At 47.7% G+C, this 20,675-nt stretch overlaps 1 protein-coding gene and 1 long non-coding RNA gene across 5 annotated transcripts in view; one reads left to right on the top strand and one right to left on the bottom strand.

Moving 5' to 3' along the window:
• Nucleotides 1-20,675, top strand: part of SPEN (spen family transcriptional repressor) — a 49,706-nt gene that overhangs the window by 15,875 nt on the left and 13,156 nt on the right. For 3 of the 4 annotated variants that reach the window (XM_081341368.1, XM_081341367.1, XM_081341370.1), the window contains exons 4-9: nt 13,406-13,566; nt 14,287-14,487; nt 15,261-15,412; nt 17,730-17,855; nt 18,884-18,997; nt 19,694-19,807. In XM_081341368.1, the coding sequence (XP_081197494.1) occupies nt 13,406-13,566; nt 14,287-14,487; nt 15,261-15,412; nt 17,730-17,855; nt 18,884-18,997; nt 19,694-19,807 (868 nt within the window). The remainder of the gene's footprint in view (nt 1-13,405; nt 13,567-14,286; nt 14,488-15,260; nt 15,413-17,729; nt 17,856-18,883; nt 18,998-19,693; nt 19,808-20,675) is intronic. The other variant, XM_081341369.1, reaches the window with a different exon arrangement.
• Nucleotides 5,225-9,073, bottom strand: LOC308675664. The gene is made up of 3 exons (XR_014028182.1): nt 8,855-9,073; nt 6,236-6,402; nt 5,225-5,428 (listed from the first exon to the last, which is right to left on the bottom strand). It is a non-coding gene; the product is annotated as an uncharacterized lncRNA (long non-coding RNA).

The following is a 20,675-nucleotide window of genomic DNA, read 5'->3' as shown; positions in this document are numbered from 1 at the left end:
GGCTTTCATGGTTGCCTTTTTTTTTTATTTTTATTTTTTAAAAAAATCTCAGCCGTTGAACATGCTCTCTGCAGCTCATCCAAATTCAGCTGGTCCTTCTTCGCTTCCTCCTTTCAGGTTTAAAAGCTGTTGAATCTGAAAGACTTGAATCCTGGAATGCTTGCCGTTCTTTGGGGCTGTTTTTGTGTACTGTCCCAGGCAGGGAAGTTAGGGTGAATCCAGCTTTCCCTGAAACATAATATAATCCGTTCTGCTTCTAAAGCTGCACGCCCAGTTTTGAAACAAAGATTAAAAAGTACTATTACCGAAAATGCTGGCGGGGAGGGGAGGGGAGGGATAGCACGGGAAGACATTGAGGCGTTGGAGATTGGCTTGTGAACTTGAGTTGATTGGATTTCTGTGTCTTTCTTGTCATCCTCAACTCCTAGAGTGCGAACAGAGATTGGCAAACTTAATTTTGTTGTGTAACCCTGGCCTTTTGCTCCTGCTGCCCCTTCCTTCCTTTCCACCTCAGGAATTTGCCAGCAAAGGGCGAATCATTGGCAGAGAGGGAGTGTGTGTGTGTGTCCCGTGCAAGCGTGTTTGGGGAGTTTTGTGGTTTGGACAACAGCTTCAGAATTCAGTCCCAGCAGACCGCAGTTTCAGGTGATCTCGGTCCAGAGAAGGCAACGTCTGTGGAGCTGCAACAAGGAGGGTGTGGTGCAGCCCCCCCCTTCCTCCGTAAAATGAGGGGAGGATTGTTGACGGGGGTGGGGGGAAATATGGGTAAAACGGGTGGCCAGCGCTGGTTTCTTCCAATCCGCTGAGCTGCTACATGTTTCCTTGAACGGCGACTCGGCACGTGGCATGCGGAGTCGCAAATTCAGTGGCTGTGTGCCATTTTCACAGGTTGCGCAGGCTTTTCTCCCATCTGATCAGCCGGGCCTTAAATACTTCCCCCAGGATCCTACGCCATTTCATGCCTCGTTAATTGAATGCAGATTTTTTTTTCCCCCGGCAGCCCTTTAGCAGAAGGTGGCTTTGTTTGCTTTTTTAAATTATTTTTTTGCTCTAACAAGCATTTAACACACACACACACACATATATATGTATATGTATATGTGTGTGTGTGTATATGTATATGTATATGTATATGTATATGTATATGTATATGTATATGAAAATTTATTTTTATTTATTTTAATTCCATTTATATCCCGCCCTTCTCCAAAGACTCAAGGCGGCTTACAAGCTTAGCAGTAGCCTTCATTCTATGTATATGCCTGTTTATTAGGGCTTTCACACACACGCACACACATGTGTGTGTGTGTCTGTGTGTGTGTGTGTGTGTGTGTGTGTGTGTAAATATTTTTGGATTGCACAAATATGAGCTGTCACTACTGTGACCACTGCCTGTGGATGGCCTTGGGTTAGGCTGAAACAGGAAATAAGATTTGTCCCATGTTTGGGGCCTAGCAAGGTAATATACATATACATACACACACACACACACACACACACACACACACACACACGGTTCTCTCAGGACGACGGCAGTTTCCTTAGGTCAGATGCCTAGTAATGAAATGGGTGTGGATTTGCCTTGGATGCAGAACTGATATTTTGGTTTAGCCCGTTTGTACTTGGAAAGCTGTCCCCTTCGCCAGAAACTTTCCTTTTGTTAATACAGCCTGCACTGAGCACCTTTGTCTTAGGTTGTTCCAACTGCTTAGTAACAGGGAATATGGTTGTCAAGAAAGCAGTGTTCCCTTCCAAGGCTGCATAATGGAATATTTCCCTTCTTTGGAAGGTAATTGAGTATTGTACTGCTTATAGCAAACCTCATGGGGGTGAACAATACTTTAATGAAACAGTTGACATAGAATGTCGGTGTGCAAAAATTGCCTTGGTAAAGATCCTCTTTCATCTCCCTCTCTCTACCCCCCCCCGCCTTCCTTCCTTCCTTCCTTCCTTCCTTCCTTCCTTCCTTCCCTCCCTCCCTCCCTCCCTCCCTCCCTCCCTCTCTGTGTGTGTATGTCTGTGTGTGTGTATATGCGAGAGAGAGAGATGTCAAGATACATACGGCAAATTTATTGCAAAGGGGTTATATAGGGAATTGATTTTATTTCCTTCCTTCAATCTGTTCCTAGCGCGTCGTGCAAAATGTGGAAAAACTTAATTCAATCAATTAACATGGAGGCTGCTGCACCCCCCCCTCCCATCTACCACCACCACCCCCCCCACTCCCAGCGTGGATCTTAAATTCTTCCTTTCAGAGAGATTGTGGCTGTGCAAAAGATGACAAAGGAGGGGCTTCAAGGCTTCCTTATCGATAAGCGGAAACACACAGCAGCGTATTCTGCAAGGGTTGCTGCTGTGTCCAATTTCTGCAGGCAGTGCAAGGGATTCCTTGCTTGGGTCTCCCAAACTAGTCTGAACTGGAACCCTCCGGCCAGATTTGGCTGCTTGCCCCTACCTGGGGGGGGGGCCCTGCCTTGCCCTGCCTGCCTGCCTGTTTTTTTTTCCCAAAGCCAGAGCCTCTGGGCTAATGGGGCAGAGAAGGTGCGACTGGCAAGGACTTCGGGCAGCACTGGCAGAGGAAAAGGCAACTTGCAAATCCCCCTACTTGAAAATTGAGCTGAGAGGAATATAATTGGTTCTGATGTTTGGAAAAAAGGAAAGAAGGAAGAAATAGAAAGAAAGAAAGAGAGAGAGAAAGGAAAGAAAAAGAAAGAAAGAAAGAAAGAAAGAAAGAAAGAAATTGTCAAAATTGTCAAAATTCGGAATATTTCTATTTAAAGAAACTTGTGTTGGCAAAATGGGTGTAATGGAAAACCAGGGTCAAAGAAACCTGTACAGATTGCTGTACACAGCACACCATTTAGGAGAAGACAGAAAATCTCCGTAAGAAAAAAGTTGTAAATCAAAATGGATATCGAGAGGGTTTTTGTTTTTACTATGGTTTAAATAGCCCAGCATGGGACGCGGTGGCTCAGTGGGTTAGGAGGCTGAGCTTGTTGATCCGAAGGTCGGCAGTTTGGCGGGTCGAATCCCGAGTGCCGCGTAGCAGAGTGAGCGCCTGTTACTCGTCCCAGCTTCTGCCAACCTAGCAGTTCGAAAGCACGTAAAAATGCAAGTAGAAAAATAGGGACCACTCCGGTGGGAAGGTAACAGTGTTCCGTGCGCCTTTGGCGTCTAGTCATGCCGGCCACGTGACCACGGAGACGTCCTCGGACAAGCGCTGGCTCTTCGGCTTTGAAACGGAGATGAACACCGGCCCCTAGAGTCGGAAACGACGAGCACGCATGTGCGGGGGAACCTTTACCTTTTTAAATAGCCCAGCAGATTGGAAATATGGCTCCACTAAGGCGGGAATAAAGTGAATCTAGATTTAGCTGGGTCACTAAGCAATCCCCTCTGTGATTTTACTACGTACAGCAGTGACTAAACTTTATTTCCCTTTGTTCATCCTTTCTTGGGATTTTTTATTTTTAAAAAATTTGTTAGTCCAAAGTAGTTCATTTGAATAAAGTTAAATTTCTCTAATGTCAGCGGAACTATAAAAAAAAATGTAATTGGACTTGTTCAGAGACTGACCACTTTTTGCCGTCTCGTTTCATCGCCTTCCACTTTTGCCAGTACCTCCCCTTTAACGTTAAAAACGTTCTCCAGCCCTCGGTTACAATACCATCCCAACATTTGCAGCGGTTGATAATTCTGGTGGCGGGACATAAGGAAGGCGTGAGCTTTGTTGTACAGCATTTTGCGCAAAGCAGATGCAGTTCTTCTCTCATCCTTGACGTTAAAGGCAATTTTAACTTGAACGCCTGTTGCCTGTCGGAAGCCTGCACTAGTTTTCAGTCAGCAGCATTGAGGCCTAGTTCACAATTCTGTGATTAACTTTGGAACAGAAATGCCTGCAGCTTGAATGTGTGGTCTCTCTCAAATATATCTTAGGTTCCCCCGCACACGCGTGCTAGTCGTTTCCGACTCTAGGGGCCGGTGCTCATCTCCGTTTCAAAGCCGAAGAGCCAGTGCTTGTCCAAGGACATCTCCGTGGTCATGTGGCCGGCATGACTAGACGCCAAAGGCGCACAGAACGCTGTTCCCTTCCCACCGTAGTGGTCCCTATTTTTCTACTTGCATTTTGACGTGCTTTCGAACTGCTAGGTTGGCAGAAGCTGGGACGGGTAACAGGCGCTCACTCTGTTACGCGGCACTCGGGATTCGACCCGCCAAACTGCCGACCATCTGATCGACAAGCTCAGCGTCCTAACCCGCTGAGCCACCACATCCCATGTGTCAAATATATCTACCTGGTACTTAAAATGCCCTCTTTAATGAGGTGGGAGAGGCAGTTTGGTGAAGTGGTGAAGGCATGAAGGTAGAAGCAAGGAGACTTATGTTTCAGGTCCTGGAAGCAGACAATCAGCAAGTTGGTTCTGCAGGGAACTACTCCAGGTTATTTCCAAGAGGGAAGGGAAGGAAGGAAGGAAAAGAAGGGAGGGAGGGAAGGGAAAGAAGGAAGGAAGGAATTAATTTATGAGATGTTTGGTTGCCTAGAACGTGTCTTAAAAATAGGCATGAGGTGACCTGTTTTCCCAAGACTTTATAAGGGTGTGTTTTTAGATCTCAAAACAAATTGTTCCTTTTCTTCACTTCGTGTTGTTTTCATATGGATTTTACGCTACTTAATATTGGTTTCCGTGCTAATTTCTGCATTGCTTTTCTTTACTGTATAGATCGTTTTTTTATTTTATTTTATTTGGGTTTTGATGTCCGGGTTCAAGCTGTGGGAACCCCCCGACAACCGTCTCAGTTGTTTGAACTATTGAAGGAACGATTTAGTTTTGGCCCTCGAGTCATCCAGGAGCCGGCAGCGGTCTTATTTGTTGCCTCCACAGATAGGGAAGAAAGCGTGCAGGACATTTCCTTTTATCGGGAGTTTGAATGTTTAAAATCCAAGACTTTATCCCCGGAGAACCCTCTCGGCAGTTGGACTCCACAAAACTGTTCCAGAATTTATTTATTTTTTCTCTTCCAAACTTTTCCAAGGCAAACTATTGTCTAAAGCCATCCTGCTGATTTCCAACGTGCTTCTCTTGAGACTCAAAACTTACCTAATATTTTTTCCCCCAATTTTAGCAGTCTTTACAATCGGTGAAGTAACAGTTTTTACATTTTAGAAAAATTATTAGCTACTTTTGACAGTATACTATTGGGAGACTTGATACATTGTGAGTGTTTTGTTGGTAGTATCCTTAAAAAGCACTTCAAAGCAGTTTTTGGTGGTGGACATTTTTCAAGTGACAAATAAGCTGCACATTAAAATTTAAGAAATATTTCCCACTGATATAGGGAGTAGTTTTAACAACATTAGTAGCCAGGATCTAAATTAAAAGATTTGGGTCAGCAACAAGTTCTGCCTTCTATTCACACTCGTTTGCCTCTATTTAAAAAGAAAGAAAGAAAGGTGAATCTGTATTTATTCATTAATTTTACAATAGGTACTAAACTTACATAAGTTTATGTGTGTGATGCGTTAAGCTTATATAAACATAAAAGTAAATAAAAGCTATCTCCTACTCAAGGAGCAATAATTAAAATGTATCACAATCTGGAAGTGTTTAGGGAATCCCGGTTTATGGATTTCCAGACAAAAGCATAGCTTCGAATCAGGAGCACCCATGATTAAATATAGAAAGAAAATGTTAGCTCTGTTTCAGGCCTAAAGTGATGAGGGAAATGTCAAAGTTACGGGGTTATCTGGGCAGTCCTGCAACTTCCCCCCCCCCAAAAAAGGAACAACAAGGGTTGTTGGGGCTGATACCAGTTGTATTTTTCTGATATCTTTCATAATTTTATCATTCTTCGGCGGAAAGGGAAGAACATTCAGCCAGCTATTACTATTCAGTGGAATGTGCTTAAAAAGGTGTAGCACGAATAATTACACTTCCCGTAGTGTATCACTTGACATCTCATTAGCAGCAGATTGCTACAGTGTGTCACATTTTGCAAAAAAAAATAAATAAATGCAAAAACGAGGAGAGCCTTATGTCCTTTTTCCACGGCTTCCTTTCGGGAAGATGGCTTTTCCTGGCTGGTTTGTCAGGCAGACAAGGGGCGGGGGTGGGGGTGGAAGGGATTGTAAAGACCAGTAGATGGGAATTTTTTTTTTTTTTTGAGGTGGGGGCGTCCGTGCGTTTGGCGTTGTAGTGTACCGAACGAAAGGTTTCTCCCGCGCGAACTTGCTTACGCGTCAGTACTCTTGCCGGAGACCCTCCTTGCACGCTCCAGGAGCCTCCGAAATGCAGTCAGTGGGAAGGATGCGCGCAGAACGAACTTGTGTTCTGCTCAAAAGTTGGAACGAAGGGCGGTGTTTCCAGCAGTTCTGCCAAACCATTCGGATGGGCTGCAGATGAGCTGAAAGAAAAGTAGGAAGTCTTTAGTTTTTCCCCGATTTGGTCCTGGAAAGCAAAATCTGGAGGGATGCTTGAGTGGTTTATACAGGGTAAGGACGGCCAGGCTGGGGTGCATCCCCGCTTTTATCCGCAGTCTTCTTTCCAGCAGCCCCCCTCCCTCTCTCTAGTTTTTCTAGCATCTTTCCTCAACTCCTCCTCTGCTTTCTCTTAGCTAATACTGCTGTCCGTCCGTGCCTTTTTCCTGCTCTTAAACCCCCATTTCGTTTCCTATATGGACTAAAAGCACGCATGGGTTCTGGGACAGAGCAGCTGTTCTGTGCGCAGCAGAATGAATGCACTGAATCTCTTTTACATTCCTGATCAGTTGTAAGGCTGGATAAGGGTCTTTGTGGGTGAGGCCAGGACTTACTCTTCCACCCTCCAAAGGCCTTTCTGATGTAAGGCTTCTCCCAGAAGACTCTGGCCCGGAAACGGCTCTCAGTGATACAAGGACAAGTAGATATATTGTGGAAAAGAATTCTAAAATTCTTCTTAGCATTCTAAAAGGATGCCAGCAACTGCTGTGTATCAAATGTCAGCCCTCTTGAACTCTGAAATCAAAGTCCACCTTCCTACCTCTCCCTTCCATGTCCTGTTCTCAGCTAGGAAACTGCTTTATTTTGGGCTGCCGGCGTGGTTCTCCTCTTTCTCTTATTGGAGAAAGGATCCCTAATCGTAAACCCCTCGTTTCACCCTGACGATGTTCGCAGATTTAAAATGTTCTAAAGGTCCTCGAGGAACCGATTTGAGCTTTTGGAAGGGTTTCAATTTTGTTAAAATATGACGCTTTCTGAAACTCTGCTCTTGAGGGCCGCTTCGATCAATTATCTGTTTCTACGTTTTTCGTTTTAGCGTCCCTTCTTGTCTTAATTCAGACATAAATGTTCAGCTGTTTGCCCTTTCTTCGGACTTGGGGAATGAACGACTCCACTTTTCTGTCATTTGGCTTTCACAAAGCATCGTAATTTGATACGCTGGGGTGAAAATATTTTCAAACCCATCTTTTGCTAGACCTCTGTTGTTTAAGGCAGGGCTAGGCAACCTTGGCTCTTTTATGACTCGTGGACTTCAACTCCCAGAATTCCTGAGCCAGCCCTGTTGAAGTCCACGAGTCAAAAAAGAGCCAAGGTTGCCTAGCCCTGGTTTAAGCGGAGCACTTGCCTAAAATATAAAATGTCAGTTGAAAGAAGCAGCGGTGGAGAGGCCGAAGGGTAATATAATGAATCTCAACAGCTCATTTAGTGACCGTTCAAACGTCCAACGCCACGGGGAAAAGTGACTTTACGACCATTTTTCACAAGCAAAGCAAAGTCGGTGGCGGAGCCAGATTCAATTAGCCACCGGGTTACCAACTTAGCAGCAGTGATGATTCACTTAGAACAACTGGCCAGGAGAGGTCGTAAAATGGGGCAAACGAACGTCGCGAACGTCTCGCTTTAACGAGAGAAATTGCGGGCTCCCTTGTGGTCGTACGTCGAGGACTTCCTTGTCCTGGGGGAGAAAAAAAAAGGGGGCGGGAATCTCCGTGGTCTTGAACAAAGAACGCAAGGGAGATGAAGCGGCTTTAAAGCAGACGTACGCCTCTTTCTCGCCGGTTCACCTGATCGGCAGCGGATTTTTATCGTAAAGACGGCGCCGAGAGGAAGGAGGAGGCAGCCTGGCTTGTAGGGACGCCCTTCTTCAGCTGCTTCATTTAACTGTTTTAAAAATGTTTGCAGCTGGAGGAGAAATTGGAGGAGAAATTGCTGACTTTTTAGGAAGAAAGTGCTTTGCAGCGTCTGTGCTGAGGCAAGTCTCGCCTGGTTGAGAGCAGAAGAGAGCATTTGCGGCAGTGCTGCAGGTGAGCTCAATCCATCCCTGAAGTCATCTTGGGGGACAGTCTGTGAAATGAAAGCACTCTTTCCCCCCCCCCCCTTCGATGAAAGTCAAGGAAGAAGAGATGGGGCTCAAAATTAAAGCTGGTCGAGTCGGCTAATGCCACAGCAGTCGGGGCAATTAAGAAATGTCTCTTTAAAGAAATGTCTCTAAGCTTGTAAGCCGCCCTGAGTCTTCGGAGAAGGGCGAGATATAAATGGAATTTAAAAAAATAAAATAAATGGGATGGCGGCACCTTGGAAGGACCACGGTGCTTTGTTGACTTGGTCGAACCTCTGGCTTCTGCTTGAGCGCAAGATGGTTCTTCACAAGCTTAATTTAGCCGGATGCCCGGTTAGTTTATCCACACAAACGTCCTCACATGCCAGCATTAACTAGTACGGCATGACATATACTGGGGCCACCAGCTGATTGCCCGGTCAAGAGTTGTAGGAGAAAATAAGTTCACCCCTGCAGCCTGCGTTAAACCCCGTAGACCAGTGATGGCAAACCTTTTTTAGAGACCGAGTGCCCAAACTGCAACCCAAAACCCAACTTACGTGTCATCGGGTGCCGGGTGGGCATGGCCCGTTGGGTGGGCGTGCCTGCAGTGGTAACGACAGACTGGGCGGGACTAAAAAGTTCAATGAATTCCAACTTTGCGAGATTTTTTTTCCCCCCGCGAGAGATGGAAATTGATCGATCGATTGATTGAACCTTTTTTTTTATTTTGCACGCGGCGGCAGAGGCCTAAAGCGAAAAGGTTTTATAAAACCCAGCTGACGGGCTAGGACTGGTGGGATGGCGCGCGTGCCCACAGAGAGGGCTCTGCGTGCCACCTGTGGCACCCGTGCCATAGGTTTGCCGCCGCGGCCGTAGACCCTGGTGCTTGCTTGTCCTCTGAGTTGACCCTTTGTCGTATTTCGGGTGGCTCTGCTCCCATTTGTGGGCTGATCTGATTGGACTCGTTAAAAAGCCACATGGGCACAACTGGCGTTTCTCCGCTCGCCTGACTTTTTCCCTTGAAGTGTCTTGTGTTTCAGATGCGGCAGGCGAAATTTTCGCTCGTCTTTTCGAAGGAGAAGCTGCTGCTCTTGGTTGGAAGGAACTTGGATTTGAGGAACTTGGGGGGATTACGGCGAGCTCCGCAGTTTTCCCCCTTTTGTTCAGAGGGGCGGTTGAAAATGCGCACGAAGTTGCTTTTAGCCAGATCAGGGCCTGTAATCACCCACCCCAAAAGAAATCTTGTGTTTGGCTCAGGGAAACGGGTAAATTAAAGCTTCACCAAGGGGTAGATTTACATTCATATCCGGCCCCCTTTGATGAGTTATTCGGCTGATGTACAGTTCGTTGCCTCTTTCCTTTGTAAATTGGTGCTTATCGATCCAGTTTCCCCGCATTTGATAACAAGATGGACAAATCAGGAGGGCCGGGATGAAGACAGATGTTTTCTCAATCCAGATGTTCCCACACAAGGCAACTGGATTGGCTTGTTCTTCTTTTGAAGGCCTTTCTCTTCTCATCCAAGACCGTGACCTGGATGACTGGGAATCTTCATAGACATTCTCTATCCAGATGCTAGTCCCTCTAGAGCCTTTAGCAGATTCAGTTCTCCATGACTCACTGGTTTAATAAAAAGCCACCCCCACCCCTGCTAGAATGGAGGAGATATTGTGCCTGCCTCGGGGATATTTCTAACCTCACTTTTGTTTTTTTTCCAGAATCTTGGACAGTCCTTAAAGAATGGGAGATTGGAAGGATCAACAAACCTCTGTTGCTTAATTAACTGGGCAACTGCGTGGCAGTTTGAAACCATTGGCCACCGTGTGTGTGTGTGTGTGTGTGTGTGTGTGTGTAACTGCTATATAGCAAAGAGAGGAAAAAGCTTTGCGTGTTTGTTATTTCTACTTCCTTATGCCCTTACTTTGCTTTTCCAATGCAAAACAGAATGTTGCTTGAGGTCGTTTCAAGTACCTTACACATTTAGCTTCTTGGGGAAATTATTATAATGATGAGAGTTATTATTTAATCAGCCTCCAGTCTTCGGCGATAACATTTAATGTTGCAGCTGGAGCTGTGTTGGATCCAAGAGCAGAGTTGGCTTTTCTTGTCTGCGCTTGGGTGTGTGTTTTTCGTTTGTTTTTTGCGTCGCTTTTTTGCGTCGCTGTTTGTTGGTTTTTTGGGGTTTTTTTGCGTCATTTTTTTTCCCCCTGCCCTCAGGCAGAACCTGAGACTGCTGGCCTCAAAGGATCTTGGGAGCAAAACCCGAGGGTTAAGAGAAGCGAAACCTTGCAAATAAAACTCAAAAAGCTTTTTATCCATCCCGTTGTAGGCATTTTAATACGTTGGGATGATGCGAAGCAAACTGGCGTTCGTTTTTTTTTTCTTTTCTTCCCCAAAGACTAGCCTCCCTAACCGGTGACTGAAAGGCTCTTTCAATCCAACGACAATTGGGTGGCACTTTTGTGCAGAGTAACAAGTCTGGGGTTACGTTGGCCCTTCCTCCGGCTGGGAGAGAGAAGCAGGATCATTTGCCCCTTCACTGTCGGTCACCAGCAGTCGCTGCTTCTTCAGGTTGCTTGTTGTCTCCCACTTTGAAAGGACTACATAACCCACCCACAGCCGTTGAAAGCCCCTCATCCCAGGGATGATTTGTAGACAGATGGCAGGTTCCGGCCCGGGAGAGGTGATGCCTGTCATTCTCACACAGATGTTTGCCCCTTCTGTGACACAAATACATTGTCTAAAAAAAAACAAAAACAAAGGAAGTCTATTATTGTTTTCTTGCTGTGTTTTTAGACACGGGCAGAATCAGAGGGGTTAAACTTCCCTCCTAAAAGTAAAAATATAGACCTTCATTTGTCTAGGGCGTTTAGATGAAGGGTCTGGCTCACCTTTGCAACCGTAGGCATTTCATTTCTTTTCTTGCAAGCGTTGTTTCAGCAGAATTCCTAATCTCGGTTAAAGATTAACCCCCTTATTTACAAAGGGTCTCATTGGCTTTTAAAAAACAAAAACCCCCCCCACCAACTATGAATGTTGAAATGAGACACAGCCAGTTTGGCGGAGTGATTAAAGAAGGCCCTGGACTAGAAACCTGGGAGATTGTGAGTTCTAATCCTGCCTTGGTTCCAGAGCCAGCTTGGTGGGGGGGGCCCTTTGGGCAGGTCCCTCTTGCTCAGCCCTAGGGGTTTCCTAAGGATAAAATCCCCTCGTTTTGGGGCAGCTAACTGTTGGCAAGGATCGGTCAGGCACGTGTGCACTTATATTATGCTCTCGGGAACTGTTGGGTCTTCCTGGACTGGGTTACCAGACGAAAACAGCAAGTTGTTAGCTTGTTCGTTTTTTTCCCCCCACCTATAAACCCAGCGCGGGTGCCCTGCAAAGTACGTCTTAGGGAGATAAAAGATTTTAAAAATAGGACGGGGTGCACACAGCGTGGGAATCCTTTGGGTTTTTGATAAAAGTTCTCGGTGAAAGTTGCACGTTCTCTTTTGGAGGAAACCACACGGCGATGAATTAGGCCAAAAGGCCTTCAAGCTTATTGGCTTACTTCTGTGTCAGTAGGAGCCACTGCCCAACCCAACTGTCCTCAAGGGGCAGCCCTAGAGTGGGGGATCAATCCTGTCACCTCAGCTTTTTTTCCCCCCTTTACTCTTGGAGCATCAGGGACAGGCGAAATACTCCAGGAAAGAGGGTAGCTCAACTTGGTTTTTCTGCAGATCGCCGCATGAAAGCCTCTCGGCTGTGGGAAAAGGCTCGGTCGATCCCAACTCTGTATACCCTCTGAACTGGGATCGGCGCCAGCAGCTCCTTACGGGAGAGTCAGCTCGAACCGGGGACTCCGACTCATTTGGCTAAGGACGGATCACCTGGCACAAACTCTCGTCTCACCTGACCCTCGGACAGTGCCAGGAAACGCGTTCTAGCTTTTTTGCAGCCACGGTGCCTCGGGTGAAGTCTGGAAGGCTTAGTCGGCGTAACGCTTTTCTGCTGCTTTGGCAAACTTGCCTTTTCCCACCTGCCCCCCTCATTTCTTCACTTGCACATCTGCATGCAGCTTCTGCTCATATGGCCCAGAGGCTCTAATGAGAGTCCTTCCAATTCTCTGATGAGAGTCCTTAATGTTTGTAAAGGTCCCTCAGGTGCACAAGACGCCTTTTTTTTTTTTTTGCCAACTTCAGGTGTCTCTCCAAGCTAACAAACGCTATTGTTTTAAAGTTGCGTTCCGATGAGTTTGAGATAAGTTGTAAACCTTGTGCTTTTTATTGGCAGCTAAAATTCCTTTTCCCACACTCTTGTCGGGCCTTTTATTTTCCACATACCACAATCCTCCCTTCCTTGCTAAGCCTTTGTGGTGCCTTCTATTAATCAGTGCTCCACAACCGAGTGCTTTTTGAACGTCATAAGCCTACAACTCGCAGAGAGCTCTGATCAGGAATTCTGTGACCCTATTCCAGAAAATTTGGGAGGGGCCAAGTTGGGAGAAGCTGATTTAAGATTTGCAAGTCATAGGTTTGTCTGCTGCGGATTTAACAACCTGTACTTGTCTTCGTTTACTGGTAGAAGGCGAACGACTGTTCTTTTTGATCGTGCCGCTCTCTGGGAGAGGGGGAAAAAAAATCCAGTATAATTTTTCAGGCTTCCTGCATTACTACTGATAAGCTGAAACGGAAGATTTAATTAACTTCCCTGTTGTCAGCGTGAGGGCATTTACATTACACCTTACCCGGATGGCGTTTGTTTGACTCCTTTGTGTGAGGATTTTGCCAGCTGAATTCCTTGAGTGGGTTGACTTTGTTTTTATGAACGTTGTGTGGGAACCAAGGAGGAGGTTCCCGAGCCTTTGTAGCTAGGCCTCTGATGCGGAACTCTTCGTTAAGCGTGCTGGCTCTTCTCGGTTAATCAGAATTCTCGGCTGCAGGTCTACATTCTTTAGATGTTAGATGCTGAAGATGGCAGATTTGTTCTCCTTCGCCGAAGAGTTAAAAAAAGAGATTTCGGATGACGATTTGCCCTGAATCCTTCCCCAGCCCTTCACACTTGCTTGAAGATCTCTGCATAACTGTTCCTGACTGCATTTCTCCCTGTTTCCTTCTGTGTGCCTGTAGCAGCGACTCCAGTAGCAGTTCCAGCGACGAGTCTCCCGCCCGGTCCGTTCAGTCGACAGCGGTTCCGGCCCCCACCTCCCAGTTGCTTCCACCTCTGGAAAAAGACGAACCCCGTAAAAGTTTCGGGATTAAGGTCCAAAATCTTCCCGTCCGTTCGACAGGTGAGTCCCACGCAACCTCCCTCCCGGCATCGCGGTGGCCACTCCACCCAGCGGCGTCGACGAGAACACTCCAGAACACGTAGAGCTAGTTGAATGGGACGCCACCTGTATAATTACAGTATTGGTTGCCCTGACCTACATTTTCTAAAGAGGTGGCTTGATCTTTTTTTTTTTTTTAAACTGAAACAGGCCTTGGATATAGACTGCCTTGCCCTTGCCTATCGTAATAAAGATTTTACCCCCAAGGAAATCCGGGGCACGTTCCTCTGCTCGTCGTGGAGAAGGGCGGGGCGGGGCTGCAAGATAGCTCGGCCTTTTTTTTTTTTACCAACAGAAATATTTTAGGCTTCCCTCTTTTTCCGAGGGGTGGGGAGGCTTCCCTGGGCCCCTACCTCCCAGCCAAAATGCAGGTGCTACCCACACAGTAAGGCATGAGCAGGGGTTGCTTCGAGAAGGGAGAGGATAGGGCGGAGTAGGCGCTTGATGGGGCCTTGCCGGCAGTTTGGGTCAATCTTTTGGTGTTCTTGCTACATTAATGATGGATAGAAAAGCGCACGGCGCCGACAGAAGCTTCAAGCTAAAGAACCGCTTTGGATTTAATTTAATTTAATTTAATAATTTTATTTATATACCGCCCTTCTCCCGAAGGACTCAGGGCAGTGAACAGGGTGGTGAACAGAGGTGACCTTGCCTTCTTTTGGTTTGTTCGTTGCGGTGTAGACACCAGCCTCAAGGACGGGCTGTTCCACGAATTCAAGAAATACGGGAAGGTGACCTCTGTCCAGATTCATGGCGCCTCCGAAGAGCGATACGGATTGGTGTTCTTCCGGCAGCAGGAGGATCAGGAGAAGGCCCTGAACGCCTCCAAGGGGAAGCTGTTTTTTGGCATGCAGATTGAAGTGACTGCTTGGATAGGGCCAGGTGAGCCCTTCTAAAGGCCTGGAAAGTAGCCACGGATTTCTCGGGGGCCCCCAAAGATGTGCGGCTCTAGCATATCAGACCGTCTCGGGTGGAACGGAGACCACGCGAGGCCATTCTAAAGCCGGCTTAGGGCCCGAGCTGTCTTTCCAGTCAGATTGTCGGAATTGGTTCTCGCTGTGGACGCGAGAGCCCCGGAGTATCGCGCCCCCCCCTATCCCTTCCGTCTGCTTTTGCTGGCCCCGTCTCGGGAGAGGCAAATGCTTGGTTGGTTACGTTTTTAATTTGCTTCGAGTCGGGTGCCGGCTTGGGGAAGGGGGAGCCGGCAGAGGCTGCAAGGGACCTGCCCTTCCAGAGGTGGGGAAAAAAAATGAGACACTGCAGAGTCTTTTGCACATTCAGCATTCCCTATTACTTGTCCCACTTTGTCGGTTTCATTTGCCCATTGGCCTCCTATAATTTGGGGGGAAAAAAACACCAGTGGCGCCCAAATCATTTCTGAAGCTGTTCTGTCAGCTCTTTTTTCCAGGTTGGTTAGCTTTAATTTGATTTTTGCTCTGAATTTTATTTTCACATTTATTTATTTTTTTCATCGTCTCTCGGCTACTCTAACCGCTTTTAACTTCTGGCCTCCTTGAGTGCAAAAACCCTTTGGAGAGTGGGAAGGGGGTTACTGACCCAAATAACAGCTAGAAGGATCTTAGAAGCCCCCCCCCCCAAAAAAAAAAAAAAAACCAAGTCTCAGAAGATGCTATTTTTGTTTCTTTGGCCCTCAGAAACGGAAAGCGAGAATGAATTCCGGCCCCTGGATGAAAGGATTGACGAGTTTCACCCTAAAGCGACTAGAACTCTCTTCATTGGTAACCTCGAGAAAACCACCACGTATCATGAACTCTGTAACATTTTTCAGCGTTTTGGAGGAATAGTGGTACGTACGGGCAGCTTAGCTCTCTTTATGGGTCAGGACGGGTTAGGAAAAAAAAACCTAACCCAGGACTAGGTTTTCGTGGTTCTTTCATACGGAATTTTTTTTTTTTTTACAAAATTCCAGCCCTGAAAGAGCACCTATGTCCTAACCATCTAAATATAGTCTGTTGAAGATAATGACTTGAAGCGTTGCCACCTTTCTCCTACCCCCCCCCCCCTTGCCTAGATAAGTGCCAGGTAACACACACACACAAACACACACACAGGCAGGCAGCATGTCTTGCCCCTACCACCACCATCCTCCGTGGTGTAACAGCAGAAGTCCGCCTTGATTTGTTCCTGTGTCTGTGAAAAGGTAAAAATGGCATCAGCGAAACGACTAGCCTTGCTTTTTCACCCTTTCTTGCGTAGCCCGGGAGAAACATTTGAGTCTTGTAAGCGAAGGGAAAACGACACCAGAACCTTTGCGGACCGTTCCACTTGTGATGCTAACGACATTGTAAATTCTGTGAACTTTTATTTTGGGGGGGGGGGGATTTTTTTTAACACCCGCCCCATTTAACCCTCATCCCTGTGCTGGGACCAAATTTTCTCATTCTACTCGATCAAAGGCAACATTTATTCCGCTCTGAGCAGCTGATTGCTCAGGCCTTCTCTCTCCCTTGCTGGCACCGTGCTCTTTTTTTTTTGCAGGGCGTTGTCTTGAAAATTAAAAGAGTGGTGTGCCTGTGTTACTTTCTGGGAGGACAAGAGTGCAAGCCGTGCCCTGCTGGATCGGATCTCTGGCCAGTTTAGCCCAGCGGTCTGTTCTCACGGTGGCCCAGCAGCTCAGCAGATGGCCTTTAGAGGCATGGCATGGGTCCCGGGGAACAAGATCCCCACGTCCTCCATGACTTAATCCAACCCTAGTTTAAAGCCGGCTAAGCTGGTAGCCAGCATGTCTCCCGGTGGCAAATTCCAGCCTTGTGCAAAAAATACTACTACTGCTACTAATAATATATACATATATATCTTTGCCTGGCCTGAATCTTTCAGGATTCAATTTCATTAGATGACTTCTAATATTTGAGGAAGAGGGAAATGCTTTCTCTTTATGCCCTTTGTTTACACAAAGCATAATTCGGTACACCTGTCGTGTCTCTTCTTCTTCACCTCTGTGTGCTTCAGCTAACCAGGTGGCCTAGTTTCAAGGCAAAATATCTGTGTGTTCTCCTTTTACTGGAGATTGGCATTTATTCCATTAGATTTGTGCTCTCTCTGTCTCTGTCTGTCTCTCTCTCTCTCTCCGTATATAACATATGTCGGTGTACTCATTGCCCCTTTGGTTTCTGATAAGCCATCAGCTTAGTGAAGAAAAAGAGGCAATTCTTTTAATTAATCACTTAACGATCTTCAGAGCTGTGAATTGCAAAGGAATGGAAGACTAGAGCAGGGGTCCCCAAGCCTCAGTCCGTGGACCCGTACTGGGCCACGCGTCATGTCAGCAACCGTTCCACACAAACAAGCAAAGCCCCATCCACAGCACACGAAACCACACGCCCTCCGGTCCGTGGGGAAAAAAATTTCTCCACGGAACCGGTGATCCCTGGCACCCCAAAGGGTTGGGGACCTCTGGACTAGAGTATTGGACTTGGTCAGCGATGAATCAAATTGAATCAGACTAGAGCTGGAGGTCTTCTAGGTCTTCTAGTCCAACCCACCCCACACACACACACACACTCAAGCAGGTGACCCTGCCCTAGGTGGCTGTCCCGACTTTTCTTAAAAACCTCCAGTGACGCACGCACAGTCAACACAGAGCGAGCTCCCTTGTAGGGAATGCGTCGTTGATAACCGGAGAGGAAGGCCCAGAGGCAGCCTTTGGAGTTTTCCCCTCTCTGGTCCCATCTTCTCCACTTGAGGAACGGGGTCTGCTGGTCCCTTTCCTCTCTGCTTCCAGTTCGAGGAGAGTTAAGCGCAGACTGGATGGACTGGCTAGGTTTCTTTCCCCCCCCCCCCCCCAATAACGAGAGCTGGCTGGGCAGTTGGGACAGTAGCAAGGAGCCTCCAGTTGTTGGTGCAGGGTGCTAGGAGCTTCCCTTCGGCACTGCCTTGGGTGCTCCTTCCCTGCGGAAATGGACCTCCCAGATATTCGGGCATAGGAAAGAAAGGGGAGTGTTCATTGATATGGCAGCCCAGTCAGGTCAGATGTGTGTCAGCTGCCCCGGGGGCGGGGGAGGGGGGGGAACCTCTTGAGGGAACGCCCTGCCTGATGCAGCCGCCTCCATGGCACTGCCAGTTTAGACCTTCCCTTAATGCTTTCCTTTCCCCCCCCCCAGGATATTGACATTAAGAAAGTGAACGGGATTCCTCAATATGCCTTCCTGCAGTACTGCGATATTGCCAGCGTCTGCAAAGCAATCAAGAAAATGGATGGAGAATATCTTGGAAACAATCGCCTCAAGGTACGTGGAAGGGAACCCCTCTTAAGGGCATGGCTCCGGGCGTGTCCTTCATTTTTGACCCTGCCTCTTAAGTTAGGCTTCTTTGACTCTGGCTGTCAGATGATTAATGAAACTTGTAGATGGTTAAGGTGGAGCTCTTCCAGAGAGTGCTTGGTAGGTAATGCCTCGTCCCCTTTGTTTATGGGTCACTATTCTTCTTCTTAAGGGATGTGGTGGCTCAGTGGGTTAGGACGCTGAGCTTGTCGATCAGAAGGTCGGCAGTTTGGCGGGTCGAATCCCAAGTGCCGCGTAACAGAGTGAGCGCCTGTTACCCGTCCCAGCTTCTGCCAACCTAGCAGTTCGAAAGCACGTAAAAAATGCAAGTAGAAAAATAGGGACCGCTACGGTGGGAAGGGAACAGCGTTCCGTGCGCCTTTGGCGTCTAGTCATGCCGGCCACATGACCACGGAGACGTCCTCGGACAAGCGCTGGCTCTTCGGCTTTGAAACGGAGATGAGCACCGGCCCCTAGAGTCGGAAACGACTAGCACGCATGTGCGGGGGGGAACCTTTACCTTTACCTATTCTTGTTATTCAGTAGCGGCTCCTTCAGTCCACGTTACCTAATTGTTTTACTACTCTTTAATTCATACGTCAATTTTCTTCGTTGTATTCTGTACCTCTGTTACTGTTCACCAGTGGCGTAGATTCTGCAGCATCCAGATGGAGTGAATCAGGGAGGCCCACTCTTCACGGTTCCTTTTTCTCTCCTCTCGATGGCATTTCTGGGTCTAGAGGTTAAACACGGCACGGATGGCACGGGGCATTTTCCCCACCTTGCCCCTCAATTGCTTTGTTTCACCGGCACCACCCAGGGGAAGCTTATCCTAACCGACTTGCCTGGGAGTGAGCGCGTCCGAATGACGTTAAAAGAGAGCACTTCTTGACACTCGCCACAGAAGCATTTTTATTCCCATAATGGTCTCGTTCAAATGAGTTTAATTGTGTGTGTTTCTTGTCTGACTGGCTGTTTTCCACTTGGGTGTCCAGCTGGGCTTTGGTAAAAGCATGCCTACCAACTGCGTGTGGCTGGATGGACTCGCGACGAACCTCACGGATCAGTATTTGACCCGACATTTCTGCCGCTACGGCCCTGTGGTGAAGGTAGGTGGGCCGGTCTTCCGTCGTATGAGTTGGCCTGCCTTTCTCACCCTGACTTGGGGCACATTTTCTCTCTCTCTCTCTCTCTCTCTCTCTCTCTCTCCCCCCCCCTCTCTCCCTCTCTCCCTCCCCCTTCCCTCTCAGGCTTTCGTCTGTCCTGCAAAGTGTTCTATCGTCTAGTCCAGAAGTCTTCAAACTTGGCCTTTTTATGACTTGTGGACTTCAACTCCCAGAATTCCTCAGCCAGTCTTGGAAGCTGGCCTATGGCTCTGCCAGCAAGTTCTCGTTAGAGGCTCCTTTTTAAGTTCCAGTCAAGTTGATCTTGACTTCTGCCCGGCGGCTTCTGTCACATTGCAGGATAAATAAACAGTGTGCTCCGTTGGGCCCAGCTTGGGCTGGAAAAGCCTCCTGAACAAGCCTGTTGGATTGAAACAGGAGCAGAACGTTCGAGAACCATCGGTAGACTTGCCGCGATGGTTTGCTCTTTGTTTGGATAACTGCTCCCAATGCGAACTCCCGTTTTTAGTCCACTAAGACGATTGTGGTGGACAAGGAATTAGAGAGCAAAATTATGACACCCCAGACAAATGTTCAAAACACTTGTCATCCTTGTCTCTGAAATAGTTGAAAACTCTCTTGGCTTCAGCTACTGTGACTGTTTTTCCCCTCTCAAGTTTGTTTTTCGTTTTGTTTTTACAGGTGGCGTTTGATCGCTTAAAAGGCATGGCTTTGGTACTCTACAATGAGGTAGAATACGCCCAAGCAGCTGTCAAAGAAACCAAGGGGAGGAAAATCAGCGGGAACAAAATTAAGGTCTGCAGCATTAGCTTCTTCAAGACCCATTTTTTTAAAAATAAAAATATGTAAGGGAAATTCTCTGTGGCACAGAATATTTTCTCCTAGCCATCCAGCATAAAACAATCTCAGTTAGAGTGATCATAATTGTTATTCTCGACAGGAATGTGAGCCTCCCCCCCCTTCTGTTCTTACGTGCAGTTAGTCCTACCTGCCTTCTAATCTGCTATTGCTTCGCTCAGGTTTCCCTTCCCTTTCACATATGGCAGGGGTGTCAAACTCAATTTCATGGAGGGCCGCATCAGCATTGCGGTTGCCCTCAGGGGGCCGGGTGGGTGTGGCCTGGGTGGGCGTGGCTAGAGTGCGTATGGCCTACTGGGTGGGCGTGGCCAGCTCTACCTCGTTGGCATCAAGGGTGCCTGTGGGGGTCTGGGCAGGAGTGGGACAGATCTGAGGGTCTCTGGCAGAAGGAGGGTCTCTGGGCCAGGGCCAAGGCAGTGGGGGCCGTTCCCTCACTGTTTCCAGGATGGCTTCGCGGGCCACATAAAACCACTTCGCAGGCCGGATCCGGCCCCCGGGCCTTGTGTTTGACATGTCTGACATATGGACGGTGTTTCTGGCGCATAGCGCAGTGTCTCATCTCCAGTCAGGAGCTGAACCCGACGGGAAACGGGGACGGTCTTGTGGACCTCCTCCTCCTAACCAGCAGCTCCAGCCGTTTGAACCTGCCCTGTGGCTCTCTTAGATGACAGCAGCGGGGAAGCTGGGAAGCGTGGTGGGATGGATTCTCTTCAGTGTTTGCCTTCAGCCTTTTAGCAGTTGGCCTGTGAGAGCTGCCGCTTGAATTTTTTAGGAATCAAAAGAGGGTTCCTGGGCTTCATTGGGG

Source organism: Vipera berus (assembly GCF_964194415.1).
Source record: "Vipera berus genome assembly, chromosome: 17".
NCBI classification, from domain to species: domain Eukaryota; kingdom Metazoa; phylum Chordata; class Lepidosauria; order Squamata; family Viperidae; genus Vipera; species Vipera berus.
The sequence above is the reverse complement of the archived record's forward strand: the minus strand, read 5'-3'. Positions and strand labels throughout refer to the sequence as shown.